The following is a 16163-nucleotide window of genomic DNA, read 5'->3' as shown; positions in this document are numbered from 1 at the left end:
ATGACTCTTCATTTGTAAAGTGGGGCTGCTGTTGCCAATGAGGCAATAGAAGCACATGAAACCGTTTGCACAGTATCTGGCAAGAGTATGTACTTAAATGATACTTATAATGCTTAAGGAGGCATCTTTTGTTTACAATTGTTTAATCTGCTGTAAGTTCCAAGCCTCACACACAATTTCCCAAGAAGCTCTTTGCAACTTTTCCCCTATAGCTAATTCCACAAAAAGTTATTGCTGGGCCACTTGCTAGTAAGAGAGAACAGCTGTGCCAACCCCATAGGCCTTTCTTAAGCCATCTTCACCAATTACCTACTATTAAAGTTGTGAATTCATCTTTGAGATCAGATAGAAGCAACTGAGAGTAAAATAAGTGCCAAGGGGCGGCCCGGGTGGCTCAGCGGTTTGGCGCCACCTTCGGTCCAGGGCCTGACCCTGGAGACTCGGGATCGAGTCCCACGTCGGGCCCCCTGTATGGAGCCTGCTTCTCCCTCTGCCTGTGTCTCTGCCTCTCTCTCTCTCAGTGTCTCTCATGAATAAATAAATAAAATCTTTAAAAAAAAAAAATCAGTGCCAAGCAGAGAAGGCCCCAAGTTACCAGTCACTGGCTCATCTCAACCCCCCTTGGCTCCCTTTGAAATTTAGGTTTGCAATAATTGTTTTATACAAAAGAGCGATAGAGTCTCCTTTTTAAAAATCCAGGGGTTTTTTTTTGTCTTAACCTTTTTGCCAGAGACTCCTTAAAAGACCCAAGCATCTTCCCCCTCCTAACTGTATAATGTAACTGGACACATGGACTTTAGACGTACACATGCTATGCTATCCTCAAAACCACAGAGGATTCATAGGCTGGCCTCTCCTATCTCCATAAAGACCTCTGAAATAAAAACCTTTGCAATCTCTTTGGCCCCAAACTTCACCCCATCTTGGAAGAGCAGGGAAAAAGAATGTCCTGACTTACAGCTGATGAGGGAGTGTGGTTGGGGCCCAAGCATCCTCCTGGTTAGGCTGGTAGGAACAGAGGCTGTGCTGTGATTTATGCCCCTATCCCACAGGGTGCCAGAAACAGGTGGGTAACTCAGGTCTGGGTAGGGATGTGAGGCCATAGAACCAGCTCTTACCAAGTTACTTGCATGAAGCTCGGGTCAGAAATTAGTTTAGCAAGGCAGGTTCAGTAGTTTATATTACGTGGATGGACTGAACAGGACCAACATCAAGGAAGTCCTGAAGACAGAGTCAGACAGCCTATGGAAGTCTTCACTGGACCTTCAAATAGTGTTTCTCAGACTTTCCTGTGCATGTAAGTAACCTGCAAACTGTGATTTAGGGGTTCTGGGGTTGGGCCAAGAATCTGCATTTCTAGCAGGCTCTCAGATGACATTTGAGCTACTCATCTGCGAACCAAATTTTGAGCCGCAGACCTTGAAATGCACAAGACTGTGTGCAAGACCTCACTCCTGGAAAGGTTCCCAGAGACAGAGCTCACCCTTTTGTGCTGAACCCCATACGAATAGTCACCAAGTCACCACCATGTATTAAGTGCTTACTGTGTACTTAACAGATAACATTTCATTTGATGCTCTCAGCAGCCCCAGGGGTATTTCACAGATGAGGATTATAAGGAGGTGCAGAGATGCTGAGTGAAGCTGGCCCAGGGTCAGGCAGCTATTGGGAGGGAGGCTGAGCAGGGGTTTGACGCAGGTTCATCTGGCTCTAGGGTCTCCAGAGCTGAAAGGCGATGCTTACCTGCCTCCGCCATGAAAAAATAGCAGTTTCAAGTTCAGACAACTAGTGCCAAGTAGAGAGCTCCGGTGTGAACCTAGATCTGTTTGAGCCCAAAACTGGGTTCCGGTCTGTCGATATCACCACATTGTTCTAGGGCTGGCCAAGCTGTGGAGTCACATGGCTTCCTTTGGGATTTGCCCCGTTTCATTATCCCTATGGTGAAATGTGGCCCTCTGCTCTGGCCGGGGGAGAAGCAGAAGCACAGCGCTTCTCCCTTGGATCCTGCCCCTGAAGGGCAGAGAAGAGCTAGTGCCACCAGCCAAGCCCTCCTCGCCCCACACTTTCCACTCCTGCCTTCTGAAGGTGCATTCAAGGGAACAGACTCCATCTTCAGGCCATGCCAGTTCCTCAGGCCCACTGTGGTCTGGAGGCCAGGCGGCCTGGCATCTAGGGACCCCTCCGTGGACATCAGCCCTTGGAACTGTGGAGGTGAAGGAGAGGAGGTGTTTTCTGGGCCCAGAGGGATTGTACTGCTCGAAGCCAGGCAGCCTCTGGATGAATGGTGCATCAGTTCATAAGGGCCTGGGGAGTCTCCAAGGGTCAACTCAGTTCTTGCCAGGGAAGAGCTCTGGCTTGGGTCTCCTCCCTGGGCCTGGATCCAGTTGAGGTGACCTTAGCAAACAGTGGAAGGGTCAGGCCAGGGACAGTGTGGAGATCTGCCACCAGGGCCCCTCACCTCTGAAGAAGGGGGGCCCTGAGCTCCCTGTCAATGGACCTCAGTGTTCTCCTTCCTCCACCACCACCCGCTGACCCCCCCCCATCCCCCCACTGAGTCCAAGACCCAGAAACCAGAGTGTCTGGTGCCTGGAGGCTTGTGGGAGGGAGGCTGGTGGCAGGCACTCCTAATCAGAAAGCATCTTTCACTGTGCTGAAGACTTCAGCTATCTCAGGGAGAGGGAGGGCATCATTTCCTTTTACTCCCCGGGGTGAAGTCCAAGATGGGAGATGGGAGTTTGGGGAGGGTGCCAGGAAGCACTGGGTCTGCCATCTTGGCCAGGGCTGCCCCCAGCAGAACCATGGGCATCATCTATCTCCATCTCTCCCTCACCCGATCCTTCGGCAAGTCCTCTGGCTGTTCCCCTAAAACAGGTCTCAGACTGACTTCTCTCCACACCATTGTCCAGCTGAGGCCAAGCCACCTGCACCTCTCATCGTGCTTTGGCCCCCGCCAGCTTCCCACTTTACGCTTGCTCCCTGGCCCTTCCAGACACTGACACATTGGCTGAGGGATCATTTCAAAACAGAAATATGATCATGTGGCCCCGCAGCCTAAAACCTTTCAGAGGCTTCTTCCTGCACAGAAGACAAATCCTCACCCCTCAGGGGAGCCCATGACAACTGTACTGCAGAGGCCTGTGCAGCAGCCATGCTGAAATCTCATAGTCTCATTGACCAGGCTTCTCATGGTACCCCAGAGGCCCAGAACCTTCTGCCTTCTTCTGCCTCAGTTTCTTTCCTGCTCTCACCTCAGCCACACCTGGGATCAGGGAACTGGCCTGTCGGTCATCCACACTTTGAATGTGTATTTAGTGACAAGCCACTCTGGGGGCACAGCAGTCCCCTCGAAGCATGGAGTGACCCTCATAAAAGGATACTTAGGCATCCACCAAGGAAACGATTTATTTTCAGGGGGAGAGACCAGGAATGTCACGGCGACCTGAAATCACCAGCACCTGGTGACTCTGCCAACACGCAAGGTGATCCCTGGTCACTCTAGTTTACCTTCTTCCATTTTGGGCCTCAGGGATTAGCAAGAGCTACACCTGAACCCGGCATCTGGATGCCCTGATCCAGGCACATTTTCCTGTACGTGAAATAAAATGGACCAACTAACCCATGAAAAGATACACATTTCTGCTTAGATCAGAGGCAGAGGTTACATTCCATTCAGGGCTGAGGATTTGGGGTGGGTACTTAGAAGTTTGATCCCCTTCTAGAATTATCTCTGGACAAGGAAGACAAGTTGTCATGAAGTGACCTCTTTCCCTGGTCTCAAAATGTGGGGATGACACAGGGCAATGGCTGAGGGACCTGATCCACACTTACTTTTGAAAATAAAAGGGGCCTTGGAGTGGCTGCTTCCTCTGCTAAACCCCTTCTTCCCAGCAAGAACTGCTGCTCCAGAGCTGTCAGCCTGCAAAGCTGGTGGCCCTGCTGTGTTATAGTGGTGACGGGGCCAGGGCTGCTGGGGGGGGGGGGGGGGTTCATCTTCCAGCCCAGAGCAGCCACCTGGGTAGATCATCAACTCCTTGGAAACCAGCTCCTTACAAGTTAGCATAGGCAAGGAGCAGCACAAAATGCCACCGGGGCTGAGATGCGAAGGGCAGAGCTGAGTCAGCACAGGGCGGGAGGGCAGGCAGAGGGCAGAGCCGAGGAAAGCCCGCAGCCCTGTCTGGCCGCAAAGCTGCCTGGAGGAGAGGCAGGTGCACGGCCCCAGAGCTTCTCCCTCTGCAGCCCACACAGCGCTTGCTCTGCACTGACCGCTTGGAACATCATCCCAAACCATCATTAACCCATTTGACCGATGAAGAAACCAACCCTGGAGGCTGTGTGCCTGGGCCAGTCCTGCAGCTTATGCAAGCGTGTGGGGCCTTCCCCTCCCTGGGCAGCTTTGCCACGGGAGACGCGCTTTAGAGCTTCTTAATTCCACAGCTCCTTCCGCCCCACTGGCCCCTCAGCCCTGATCTGCCATGCCTGGCTCAGTGTCACCGCTGCAAAGAGGCCTTTTTTGACCTAATCTCATGCCCAAGCCACGATACCTGGTTATTTTTCTTTCTGGCTCTTGTCACTATTGGAAATGGCTCCTTTATTTGTTTGCTGTCTGACTCCCCCCCTGGAAGGTGAACTTCCTGGGAGCAGAGGCCTGGTCTACTTTGTCCCCAGCTACATCACCAGTGCCTACAGCTAGGCCTGGAACGCAGTAGGTGCTCAGTAAATCCCAACGACAGGGATGAACGAATGCAGCTTTTTCACGTAGTGTTCGGAACTAGCTGCTGACAGCAGGCCCCAAGAACCACCGCCCCAGATTACAGAGTGAGAGAATGATTTGGGGGGTGGGGGGGAGTGGAGGGAGTAATTACAGCAAGAGAGGACGCAGCACTTCCAGGGGAGGTTAGAGGAAAGCCACTTTTAAAACAGTACACAGCGCCTCTTAGGCCTATAATCTTGCCGATCTTCTTAAAACCCTGGCATTACCAGCAGACCTTATTTTTCCTTCTCCATCACGTAGAAGGCTTGGCTTTTCCTGCCACCCAGGTCATCAGTGAGGCTCAGAAACCTCTTGGGCATTCTCCCGAGGGGGTGCAGTGTCTGCCAGAGTCTGTGAGCCGCTGCCTTGCTCCTGGCTTCCGAGGCCCTTTGGGGAGGGCTTTCCCAGGCTGGCGCCTGGTTGCAGACACACAGAAATGCCTCCAGCCCAGGGAGAGAGCCAGCTCTCCCCCCACGCCACAGCCATGGACCAGCTCTAACCCAAGACATCCCTTCCCCCCTGCTTCCTTCTGCGCTTGAACAAACACCGGATCTGCAGAGCAGGGCCCTGGGGGAGGCAGGGAGAGGCAGGCCCTGGATCACCCAGCACCCTCCTGCCCTGTGGCTCCAAACTGCCTCTTCGTTAAGGGGCCGGTATGTAAACTGGTGAGCCAGTATAAAAGAACCGAGCATGCCTGCTGTCTAAAAATACATGCCTCCAAGCTCAGAAGGTCACAAGGCGGGCAGCACCTACTTTAATTATGGTTCACTTTTCTTCCTAAGCTATCCGGCTTCTCGGGGATCCATCAACACAGGAGCACTGATGTCTATGGGTGACACTGGCTCAGGTATTAGGATGAAGGGGCTTTCAGGGTGCTTGGGTGGCTCAGTCGGTTAAGCATCTGTGTTCGGCTCAGGTCATGATCTTGGGGTCCTGGGATGGAGCCCCACCTCAGGCTCCCTGCTCAGCAGGGTGTCTGCTTCTCCCTCTACCCCCAACTGCTAGTGATCTCTCTCTCCCTCTCATATTCTCTCTCTCAAATAAATAAATAAAATATTTTTTTAAAAAAGGATGAAGGGCTTTCTAGAAGCTCAGAGGCCCAGTCCCAGGCAGCACAGAGACACGGATGGCCTGTGAGTGGGAGGGAGCTCACATAGCCTTTGCAGAGAGAGTTCACCTCCTTCTGCTCCACCGCCTGGCTTCGGAGCTCCTTCAAACCCTGGTCGCGATTGTTTGCTTTTTACATCAGCAGCTACACAGTCTACTTCACTCTGTAATGGCCATTTCCTCCCAGGGAGCCTCCTCAGACTGACAAACTCAGGATACACAGGAAATCTACTCCAATCCCAGGATGGGCAACAGGAGATGGATTTTCCACAACAGTCTTTTAAAACAAGGAAGAAAGTTCCATGTAAACAGTAGGCTGCCCTGAGAGGCTGCTGAGCCCACCACACTTGGCCACTGCCCTAAAGAACATCATTTCTGTTCACTCCTCCAAAAAGCAAGAGACCCCAGAGAGCAAAAGATATACTTGTGAGATAATCCCCCTGGCTCGCCTGCATTTCTGCAGGTCTTGTCAACAAGGCAGTAACTGCCTTTTGTTCTGAATTATCTTTTCAAAGGTGTTTGTAAAGAAACAGCTTAGAGGACAGAGGTAGTGTCAGTGCTCTGGAGTAAACAGCAGGTCTGCAGATCGCCTTGGGACCTTGGGACGCTGAGATGGTGTGTTTCTCCAAAGCAAACACGGTAGGTTTGCTTGCTGCACGCTACAAGAGGTGTGGTCTCCCTAAGGTCTGGGTTCCTCTCCTATAACATAACCCACAGGGATTCATCTGGGCCCATGGGTCACCCCCATGGGACTTGGAGGCAAAGGGAACTGATGCAAATGTGCCCTAATAAAATCTTTTCTCTGCCTCAGAAGTCTCATATTTTCTGCTGGCATTCATGAAAGCAGGGTAAGCTAACCAGCTGGCTTGCAAATAGGATAAAGTCTCAGATCACTCACAGTTCTTGACCAGAGTTCTTTTGCTCCTCCTGGGGTCAACGCTGCTGCTCCCTTTTCCAAAAAAGGAGTGCTCTGCTTTGCAAAAGGATTGAACCCATGATTATCGCTTAAAAAGAATAGTATTTAGGACAGTGACACCTAAAAGATGATGTGATTTGTCCCACAGGGCTTCTCGGGAATAGGTCTTAACGTATAATAAGGTCACGTCTGCTTTTCCCCTGGAGGTGAGAATGCCAAGAGGGCAGGTCTGGGAGTGGAGCTTCTCAGGGCCTATTGTCAAGCACTGCCTCCTTCTAAAGGACCAGCTGGCATGCCTGTCCACTAACACTCACTAGCCTCTTACAATAAAAATCAATTGCTCAGGTCTGTAGCTTAGGTAACTGACTTATCAATTTCCATTATCAATTTCCTGGCTTTGATAATGACCTCTAGTTACCCAAGACATTACGGGAGAAGGTGGCCAACCAGTACACCACTCAGTGGCCGTGTGATGGCAGAAAGTGAACTGACTTCTCCTTAAACTGGGAACAATGCCACCTACCCTGCCGTGTGGTGGTGGAGACATTGCAGGGGAGGAATGCAGAGTGCCTAGTAGTTTTGTAACATCTGGTGAGTTTATTTCAAAATAAAAAGTTAAGAAAAAAAATGCTATGACTTAGGAAACCAAATAGGCAATCTTGTTAGACTCATAATTAAATGAAGACAGTGCTCTGAAAGTCTTGGGGCGATCCTGCTTGTAATCATATTAAAATAATAATAAACTAAACAGTTTAAGTGCAAAAAAAAAAAAATCAGTTCTTCAGCTGCAGTGACCTCAGGCACTCAATAGAATGAGAGCCCTTACAGGTCACCTCCCTGCCCCACACAGTGTACTCCTGAAGCACGAGACAGCCTATGACAGCTGGAGGGACCGTGGGGGTGCTGGGTCATTTGGGCAGAAATTCCCGGGTCCCTTGCCTGGGGGATCTGGAGGCAACAAAGTGGGTGAGGGAAAGCTTCTAGCTGGGGCTGGCTGGGGGAGTTCTTCCCCACCCAAGGAAAGACACAGGGCACAGCAGGAAGATGCCAGCTCTACTACTTAACGGCTAAGGGGTATGGGCAAGTGACTTGACTTCTCTCTAAAATGGGATAATACTCCCTACCCTGCAGTGAGGACTGGGGAAAAGGTATGTAGTATGCCCAGTACAAGGCCAGACACGTAGTAAGAGCTCAATAAAAGGGAGCTCATACCTAAGGGAGAATGCTCAATTCGTGATCAACCCAGGGGTCTCAATAAAGCAGCCACTATGTGTCCAGCCCCGTGATGGAAATGTGGGAGAAGCAGATAGAGGCCTCGTCTCAAAGGAAGGCCACAAAAGTCAGTGAAAACAGCCAGGAGTACCTCCCTCAGTCTCACATAACGTGAGCCTGGAGAGAGTACTTCCCCTTCTCCCCTTCCCCGATCACCCAGGGCATCAGGCCCTGGCATAATTTTCTGCCTCTGCCTGCCTGAAACACCACTTGGGTTTTCTTTCCAGGGATGCCTTGCTGGAGAGAACCACCTGTCCCACATGAAGGTCATAAGTTCCCCGTGTCCCTCCCATGGGCTCTGCAGGCCTCACGAACACACAGAAAGTTCTGGGTATACTGGATCTCCACCCTTAGGGCCAGATAGCAGGTTCCAGACCCAGCGAAACAACTGGGTTGGATGGGGGAGCCTCACTCAGGACAGTGCCCCTACAAAATTTTATCTAGGATTTGATGGATATGCAAATATCAGACCACTGGCCTGATAACTGCCCTGGCTTTGTGTCATCACCTTGGTGACCCTGCTCTCAGCTGCCTCGCCCCCAATCCCCACTCCAGCAGTACTGCAGGACACTCAGTCTTCTGGGATGGAGCCTCTGCCTTTGGCCACAGTAGCCCCAGACCCTCTCCACTCTTCCAACCCGCAGACTGACCCTGAACTCAAGCCAGACACCACTCAAGACACCACAAGCCTATGTCCTAGATCCTAAGATTTATGGCTCATGTGTGGGATTTTCTTTCTTTCTTTTCTTTTTCTTTCTTTCTTTCTTTCTTTCTTTCTTTCTTTCTTTGTTCTTTCTTTCGTTCTTTCGTTCTTCTTTCTTTCTTTTCTCTTTTTTTGGGGGGGTAGGATTTGCCACCTTATTTGGCAGATAAGGGAGCTTGTAATCAGGTAAAGCCATTCTTTTCCTCTCTTGTCTCACTTCCTCTGCTTTCCATCACTTCCACTAGCCAGTCAAACTTCTGTGAGCCCCCTGCCCAAGCCTGTGGCCAGACAGGCCAAAGCAAAGCAGCAGGCTATTACTCCAAACAATCCCCCAGATGCCAGGCTGCAGAAATGCCCAACACATCCTGGTACATCTGAAGCTAAAACGGAGACCCATCTGCCTGAGATCGAGTCCCACATCAGGCTCCCCGTGGAGCCTGCTTCTCCCTCTGCCTATGTCTCTGCCTCTCTCTGTGCGTTTCCCATGAAAAAATAAATAAAATCTTAAACAAACAAACAAAAATCCCTGAGGCCCTCTGGAGATAATCGGTGCTCTCTGCTTTCTCCCCTTGGGTGTTCCTTGCTCTGAAATTCTAGGCAAGGTAAAAGGCTGGCAAAGCTGCTCCGGAGGCTGGTTGCTAGCCCTCCCGAGAGTTCTAAGAGTGAAGGCAGCTGGTGTGTTTGACCCAGGTTCTGTTGAGTCATGCTGCCAGGGCTGAGCCTGAGGGAATCAGCAAGTGACCTGAGCCACCCTTCCCAAAGGCAGAGAGGTAGAAACAGAGACCTAACTGGTGTTAGATGACATAGTAGATATTGGCCCCTGCCCAGAACCCCCTCACCAGCACATGCCCCCACCCCAAACTGCTGTGGGTGCTCAGTGCTGTGGGCTTACAGCTGCCCCTTCTCCAAAGGCATGGAGCCTGAGCCCTCAGGAGCCACCTCACCCGTACCCAGTGCCCTCTGGGGCAGGGGGAAGCTTCCAGACAAACGATGACCTATGGGGAGTATAGAAGTTGTCTCCTACAATTGGACAAGCTGGTGCCATTCACCTTGGGCTTCTTCCTCTGCCCTGTCCTGCTTCTCTCACTGCCTTGGGACATTCACCCAAGAGGGGCCCCTCTAAGTCACCTATATAAGAATCTTCATCTCAGGCTCTGCTTTTAAGAAACCTGACCTAAGACAGGAAACATTTATCATTGCCTTCCTCTCTTCCTCTCTCCCCTCTCGCCCTAGGGAACCCCCATGGATCCTGGGTTGGGGGCAGGTTGTGAACCTGCATGCCCACGTGGCTCTCCCTAGCTTGATTCCAATTGCGTTGGCTTCTTTCTCCTTCCGTCCAAGTGAGGGAGACAGCAGAGTATGAAAGGGTTAGGAAGTTTCTAGTGGGCAGGGGGAAGCCAGGAACAGGCCTGGGAGCACCCAGGGTGGGATTCCACATGGCTGGCAACACCCACTCTGAAGTCATGGAAAGTGAGCAAGAGAGAAGCATCAGAGAAGCAATAGGAGAAAAGCAGCAAAACAGGCAAAGTAAACTTTCTTTGGATGGGATGGGAGCCAATCAGCCTCATTCCTCTCTATATCACCTGCTATGCAGAGATCCCATCACCTTGGGGCTGGAAGGGGCCCTGGGCTGGCCTTTCCCAGGAGTTGGGGGCAGCATGGAGGCAGGGGACTTTGTTTATTAACAGTTGCCATTTACTGAGCACTTACTACGGCACAGGCACTGTGCAAAATGCTCTCCATGAACTCTTTTTATCCTCACCACAAGCCTACAAGAGAAAACTAAAGTTCAGAGAGGGCTCTTGTCCTGCAACAGCTGTTGGGCGATCCTCTTCTGAGGTGGTTGACAGGGCAGGTAGCCCTGGCCAGAGGTCAGGATAAGGTTCTGGAGCTGGTTACAGCTTTTGGCTGTGTGGCCTGTGCAAGTCTATTAGCCTCCTGTGCCTCCTTTGGCCTCAATTTCCTAGTCAGTAAAATGGAGATAATAACCTCCTTGGGAGGAGCAAATGAGAGTACACATGTGAGTGTGCTGTGTGAAAGCACTAGGCACATGTCAGGAATTGGTCATCCTAAGGGCTAACATTTATTTAGGTCCTGTTAGAGGCTAGCCACAGTCCTAAGCCCCTGTAATGTATTAATTCATTTTATCCTGACAATAGCCCCATGGAGTAGATAGTATTATCATCCCTATTTTCCAGATGAGAATACTGAGGCATAAAGAAGGTAACACACTTGATAAGTGACAGAGCCAGATGCTGCAGGTGGAAGCCAGGCAGCATGATTCCCCAGACGTTGGACTCTGGTAGTGGTAGGACAGAAGCCTTGTGCTTCCCCCCACCTTCCAAGCCCACCCATCCTTGGAGGTCAGCTTCAGGTCTCCCCTCCAACAGGAGGCCTTGGGGCTGCCTTCCTCAGCTCACAATGACACACTCTAAACACGCTTGGAACTGCATGGCAGTAAAAAGGGTCACATCCTGCCTCCATTGATTTCCTGATTACAGAGTAGGCCTTGCCCCTCTCATCTCTCTTAGTAGCTTGAAGATTCCTTAGATGAAGGAAACAAATCTACATCCTTCCTTGGCTCACCAGGCCATCCCACCCTCTAGCCCCAGGCCTGGCACAGGCTGAACCCCTCATAAACACCCGCTGACTGTATGATGATGAGCTGATTTCCTGGAGCACCGGCCACCAGTGGGAGAAAAAGCCCATCATTCTCGAGGAAATAGGGCAGCCTTCCTGCCCCCAAGGCCAGGTCCACTCCTGATACCAGAGCATCATGCTGGCTTCATCTTGGCTCTGGGACACTTGTGTCTACAGCATCCCAGATGGGCTCTCAAGTCCTCAGTGGGCAGAGCGTCTGGACTGTACTGGAGCAACATCTAAGGTCATACAAACCTGGGTGTTGGAGATTCCAAATTCCCTCAGGACTCAGTGTAAAGCCAGGTAGGGCATGAAAGTCTCCCATATTAACTCCTAGACTAGGGATCGAGAAGCAGTCCTCTGCCTCCATGAAAGACACACAGGGGTGGGATTCTCTATATCCTCACTGACTGGTTCCAATCTTGCCTGAACTGTGGGATGTGGAAGTTTTTCCTGGTAGCTAAATTAATTCTCTCCAATTTTAGCATAAGACTCAAAGGACAGGCAGCAATGCATGCTCTTATCTTTCCCTGCTTTAGCAGAGGGGGATGTGTGAGGAGCACCTTTCAGAGAGGACTCACTCTTTGACTTGGTTTTCAAGTCACCAAGTAGGTGCTGACCATGGGGTGAAGGTGTGCCAGAGAGTTAATGAGACAAGGACCCTGCTTCTTACGAAGGTCCCACTGGTTGCCATTGCTGGGGCCCAACAGTAATGGGGGTAAGGCCATTGTAACCCAGCCCAGCTCAATGGCCTGGGAAAAGGCAGAGGATCTGGAGCCAAAAGGCAGTATCACCCATAGGTTCAGGGTAAAGAGCCCAGAATGGAGCAGAAGACCTACTACTCTACTACTTCTATGAGTAGTTACCTAACATCTCTGAACCCCAACATCTTCATCTCTCAAGCAGAAATAAGAATACACACCTCAGGAGGGAAACTTGTACACGATAACAAAAAAGCATTTTGTAAGCTATAAACAGTACACCAATTAAAGATATCATCGCGACAGCAGATTATGATACATCTGGGCAGTTTCCTCTAAACTACACAAGATCAATTGCCTTAAACATGTTCCAAGATGGTGTAGTGGCTAATGGTCCTTATGGCCAGACAGACTTGAGTTCAAATCCCAACTCTGGCAACTCACAGGCCATGTCATGTACACTCTCAGAGCCTCGGCTGGATAATGTGCCAGGAGGATCCAAGATCAGACATGGCGAGTGTGCTCAATTTAAGGGTCTCAATGATTACAATGGGAGTAGTGGGAAGAATTCAGCCTGCAGTTCTTCATCCTTTCACAGAAGAACTTGATCTCTCTGTGCTTTCTGTAAAGAGGCAACCGAAGTCCCAGAGCCTAAGAAATTCCTTAGAAGTTACATGGCCGGGAGCCAAGAGAAATGGCCTGGGAATGGTGGGAGAGGTCCCTGTGGGAGTGGTGGCCTTTACAGTCAGGGGCTTCCCATCCTCTGAGGGAGTTGTTAGGATGCAGATTCTTTGGGCCACCCTGCTCAGAATTTCCAGCAAAGTCACCAGTCTTTTCTTAACCTAAGAAACGCTTTTCCCCAGGTTGCCTCCCAACCCAACAGTGGGACCATCCAAGGCTTACCTGGAAGGAAGGGGATGATTCTCTGCTTGGGATCCTTCTGGCCACCTTCAATGGGAAACTTATCCAAAAGCTGCATCTGAGAAGCCAGACAGACAGAGGGACATGATTCAGAAGACTGAAACAGCTCTCAGAGTCCTTTCCCCACTCCACTCCACTGCTCCAGGGCCCCACCACCCTCATATGGATGAGTGACGCCTCAACCTCTCACTTCACAGATGATTAATAAACCACATGGGGCGTGAGAGAGACGAGGCCAGAGCTCTCTATGCATCAAAGGGGTGTCTAAATAATCTCAAGGAGGCATGGAGGCACGGGGGAAAGTGTCTGAAGATGCCTCCTTGTGAGGCCACGGTAGAGACCAGCAGGCTTTCAAGGCAGGCGCAGATAGAGTTTCCAGAGCCTTCTTTGGGCCCACCTTCTCTCCTATGTCATCTGCTAGCGGAGCCCATTAGCCACTGGCCCTCTCACAGCCTCCTGGGCCAGGACAGGGGAAGGCTGCACCTGATACTTCAGACAGACCACCCACCTTCCAGAACCGCTCTGCGGAAACAGACCCAGATGTTATTTTAATTGTAAAACCAAACCCAGCCCGTTGCCCCCACAGCACGGCTGTAAGACCCCTCCTCCATTTCCTACCTTCTCACCCTGAGATTGCTGCTGTTTTTCCAAAGACAGACCCACCGGAAGAGTTTCCAGGGTTCTGGAGGAACAACTGTTTTTTTCTTCTGCTATTCTGGGCTGAAATTCTGTATAAACTGGAAAAACACACAGGAGACAGGATGGACGAGGCCACGGCCCCTGTGTGTGTGGTTAATCTCCCTTCCAAGGCACAGGCAGAATCAGGAGCAGAATGGACAGGGCAGGATCTAGCCCTGCTGCCCCAGCTGTGTGACCCTGGGCAAGGCTCGGAAGCTTTCTCTATTGGCATCAGGCGCTTCCTTGGCCAAATGAGGAAGATCAGTCACATGATGATCTGAAGTCTATTCCTTCCTTCAAATATTTATTGAGCACCTACTTGGAGCACTGAACACCAAAAAAATGACTATAAAGAAGAGTAACTGGGGTCCCCGGGTGGATCAATTGGTTAAGTGGCTGCCTTCGGCTCAAGTCATGATCCCAGGGTGAGTTCTGGGATCCAGACCCGCAGAGGGCTCTCTGCCCCCCCCCCCCCACTTGTGTATGCTCTCTATCATAAATAAATAATATCTTTTTTAAAAAAGGAAAGAAGGGCAGCCTGGGTGGCTCAGTGGTTTAGCGCCTTCAGCCCAGGGCCTGATCCTGGAGACCCAGGATCGAGTCCCACATCGGGCTCCCTGCATGGAGCCTGCTTCTCTCTCTGCCGGTGTCTCTGCCTCTCTTTGTCTCTGTGTCTCTCATGAATAAATAAATAAAATCTTAAAAAAAAAAAAAAAAGAAAGAAAGAAAAGCAACAAAGTCCCTGCTTTGGGGGAATTTACATTCTAGTGGAGGGAGGCAAACAGTAAACAAATAAATATGTACTGGTAAAACCCACGAAGAAAAATGAAGTAGGGGAAGGTGTTGGAGCAGAACAGAGGTTGTTCCTTTGTATAGCATGCTAAGAAAGGACTTAGGAATCAGATGACAATTCAGCAGAGACCACAGGAGGTGGGGAAGCAAGCCCCAAGGAAGGCAGAGAACATTCCAGCAAGGAAAATGGGACGTGCAGAAAGAGGAGAATCTATATGAAACCAGATTCTAGATTCCAGATAGAGCTACACAATCACTGAAAGGGCAAGCTAAGAAAAAAACTTCACTGTCCCACAGAGAGCTGATAAGGAAACAAGGTGAATGGGTAAATAAATTGTGGAATAGTCATACAAGGGCATGTGAGGGCATGAAGAATGAGTGAACTTTAGCTGCTGTGTGGCTGCTGTGGAGTGGAGAGAGCAGGAGGTGAGGTACAGGCGATGAGATCCAACAGGTGGGCCAGACTATGGGGAGGATGGCTTAGCTTCAGGGTCATGAATGGACATAGGGTGGAAACAGGAAGACCATGTAGGAGCCTATGGATGGAGGCTGGGACCAAAGTGCTAGCATTGAAAGTGGTGAAAAATAGTCCTGCACTAGATTTCACGGGTATGTGTGCACCTGTGCTTATTCCCTTCCACGTACCCACCCACCCAGCTCTGACACATGATTTTAGGATTCTCTCTTGCACAGTCATTATCCAACACACACAGGCTATTTAGAGCCCACACGTGAAGGGCGGTCAAGACAGAGACTGCACCATTATTAACTTTCACTTCCTGAGTACAGACTGAAATTTAACAAAAGCTGGCTCATGAGTTTTCAAACCCTAATCTTATAAATCTCTCTCTCAAACACTTAATAATTGCTTGCTTCATGTAAATATACCCATTGGGCCAAAACACTATAAACTTGAATGTAGGATTTTTTTTTAATTAATATATTTTCAAACAAATTCGATGCAGAATAGAACTCCCATTTTCCTCACCCATATTCTGTTTTGTACATTTTATTTTTGTATTACAGAAAAATTCAAGTTCACTGAGGGGAAAAAACAGCAATTACAGAAGCAGTGGATGGACAAAAAGAGATTAAGATTCACTCATAATTCCTCCCCTAGAAAATGTTTTCCTCCCAAACGTTGATGTTTTGGGGTATATATCCTTTCCAGATATTCTTTCACACACGTAAATAAAATGAGCTCATCAACACTCTTACACTATGCAATGAAAATTTTTCCATGTCAATGAATACCTCCATATTAGTACCCCTAATTGTGACAGGAAATTTCAGTGGTTGGATGGGCCATAGTACATTTATCTACTGCCCTATTGTTGGATATTTAGATTGTTTCTGACTATAGACTACTGCTAGAGTGAACATCCTTGTCCATGCATCTATGCACACTTCCCTAATACTATTTCTATTTTTTTTAAGATTTTATTTATTTATTCATGAGAAGACACACAGAGAGAGGCAGAGATGTAAGCAGAGGGAGGAGCAGGCTCCATGCAGGGAACCCGACGCAGGACTTGATCCCGGGACCATGAGATCACACCCTGAGCCAAAGGCAGACGCCCAACCGCTGAGCCACCCAGGCGTCCCTACTATTTCTATTTTTGTTTCATTCTGTTGGAATGCACACATGTTTACAGGTACCTTAAATCTCCTCTGGAAGAAGAC

At 49.9% G+C, this 16163-nt stretch overlaps 1 protein-coding gene across 5 annotated transcripts in view; it reads right to left on the bottom strand.

The window, feature by feature from the left end:
- Window positions 1-16163, bottom strand: part of SH3PXD2A (SH3 and PX domains 2A) — a 234516-nt gene that overhangs the window by 131396 nt on the left and 86957 nt on the right. For 4 of the 5 annotated variants that reach the window (XM_077877769.1, XM_077877766.1, XM_077877767.1 and 1 more), the window contains one exon: window positions 12993-13068. In XM_077877769.1, coding sequence (XP_077733895.1) covers window positions 12993-13068 — 76 coding nt within the window. Of the gene's footprint in view, window positions 1-12992; window positions 13069-13628; window positions 13649-16163 lie in introns of those variants that run through there. The other variant, XM_077877772.1, reaches the window with a different exon arrangement.

The sequence above is a fragment of the Canis aureus genome, chromosome 29 (assembly GCF_053574225.1).
Source record: "Canis aureus isolate CA01 chromosome 29, VMU_Caureus_v.1.0, whole genome shotgun sequence".
In the NCBI taxonomy this organism is placed as follows: domain Eukaryota; kingdom Metazoa; phylum Chordata; class Mammalia; order Carnivora; family Canidae; genus Canis; species Canis aureus.
This window is presented reverse-complemented; position numbering and strand designations above follow the sequence as displayed.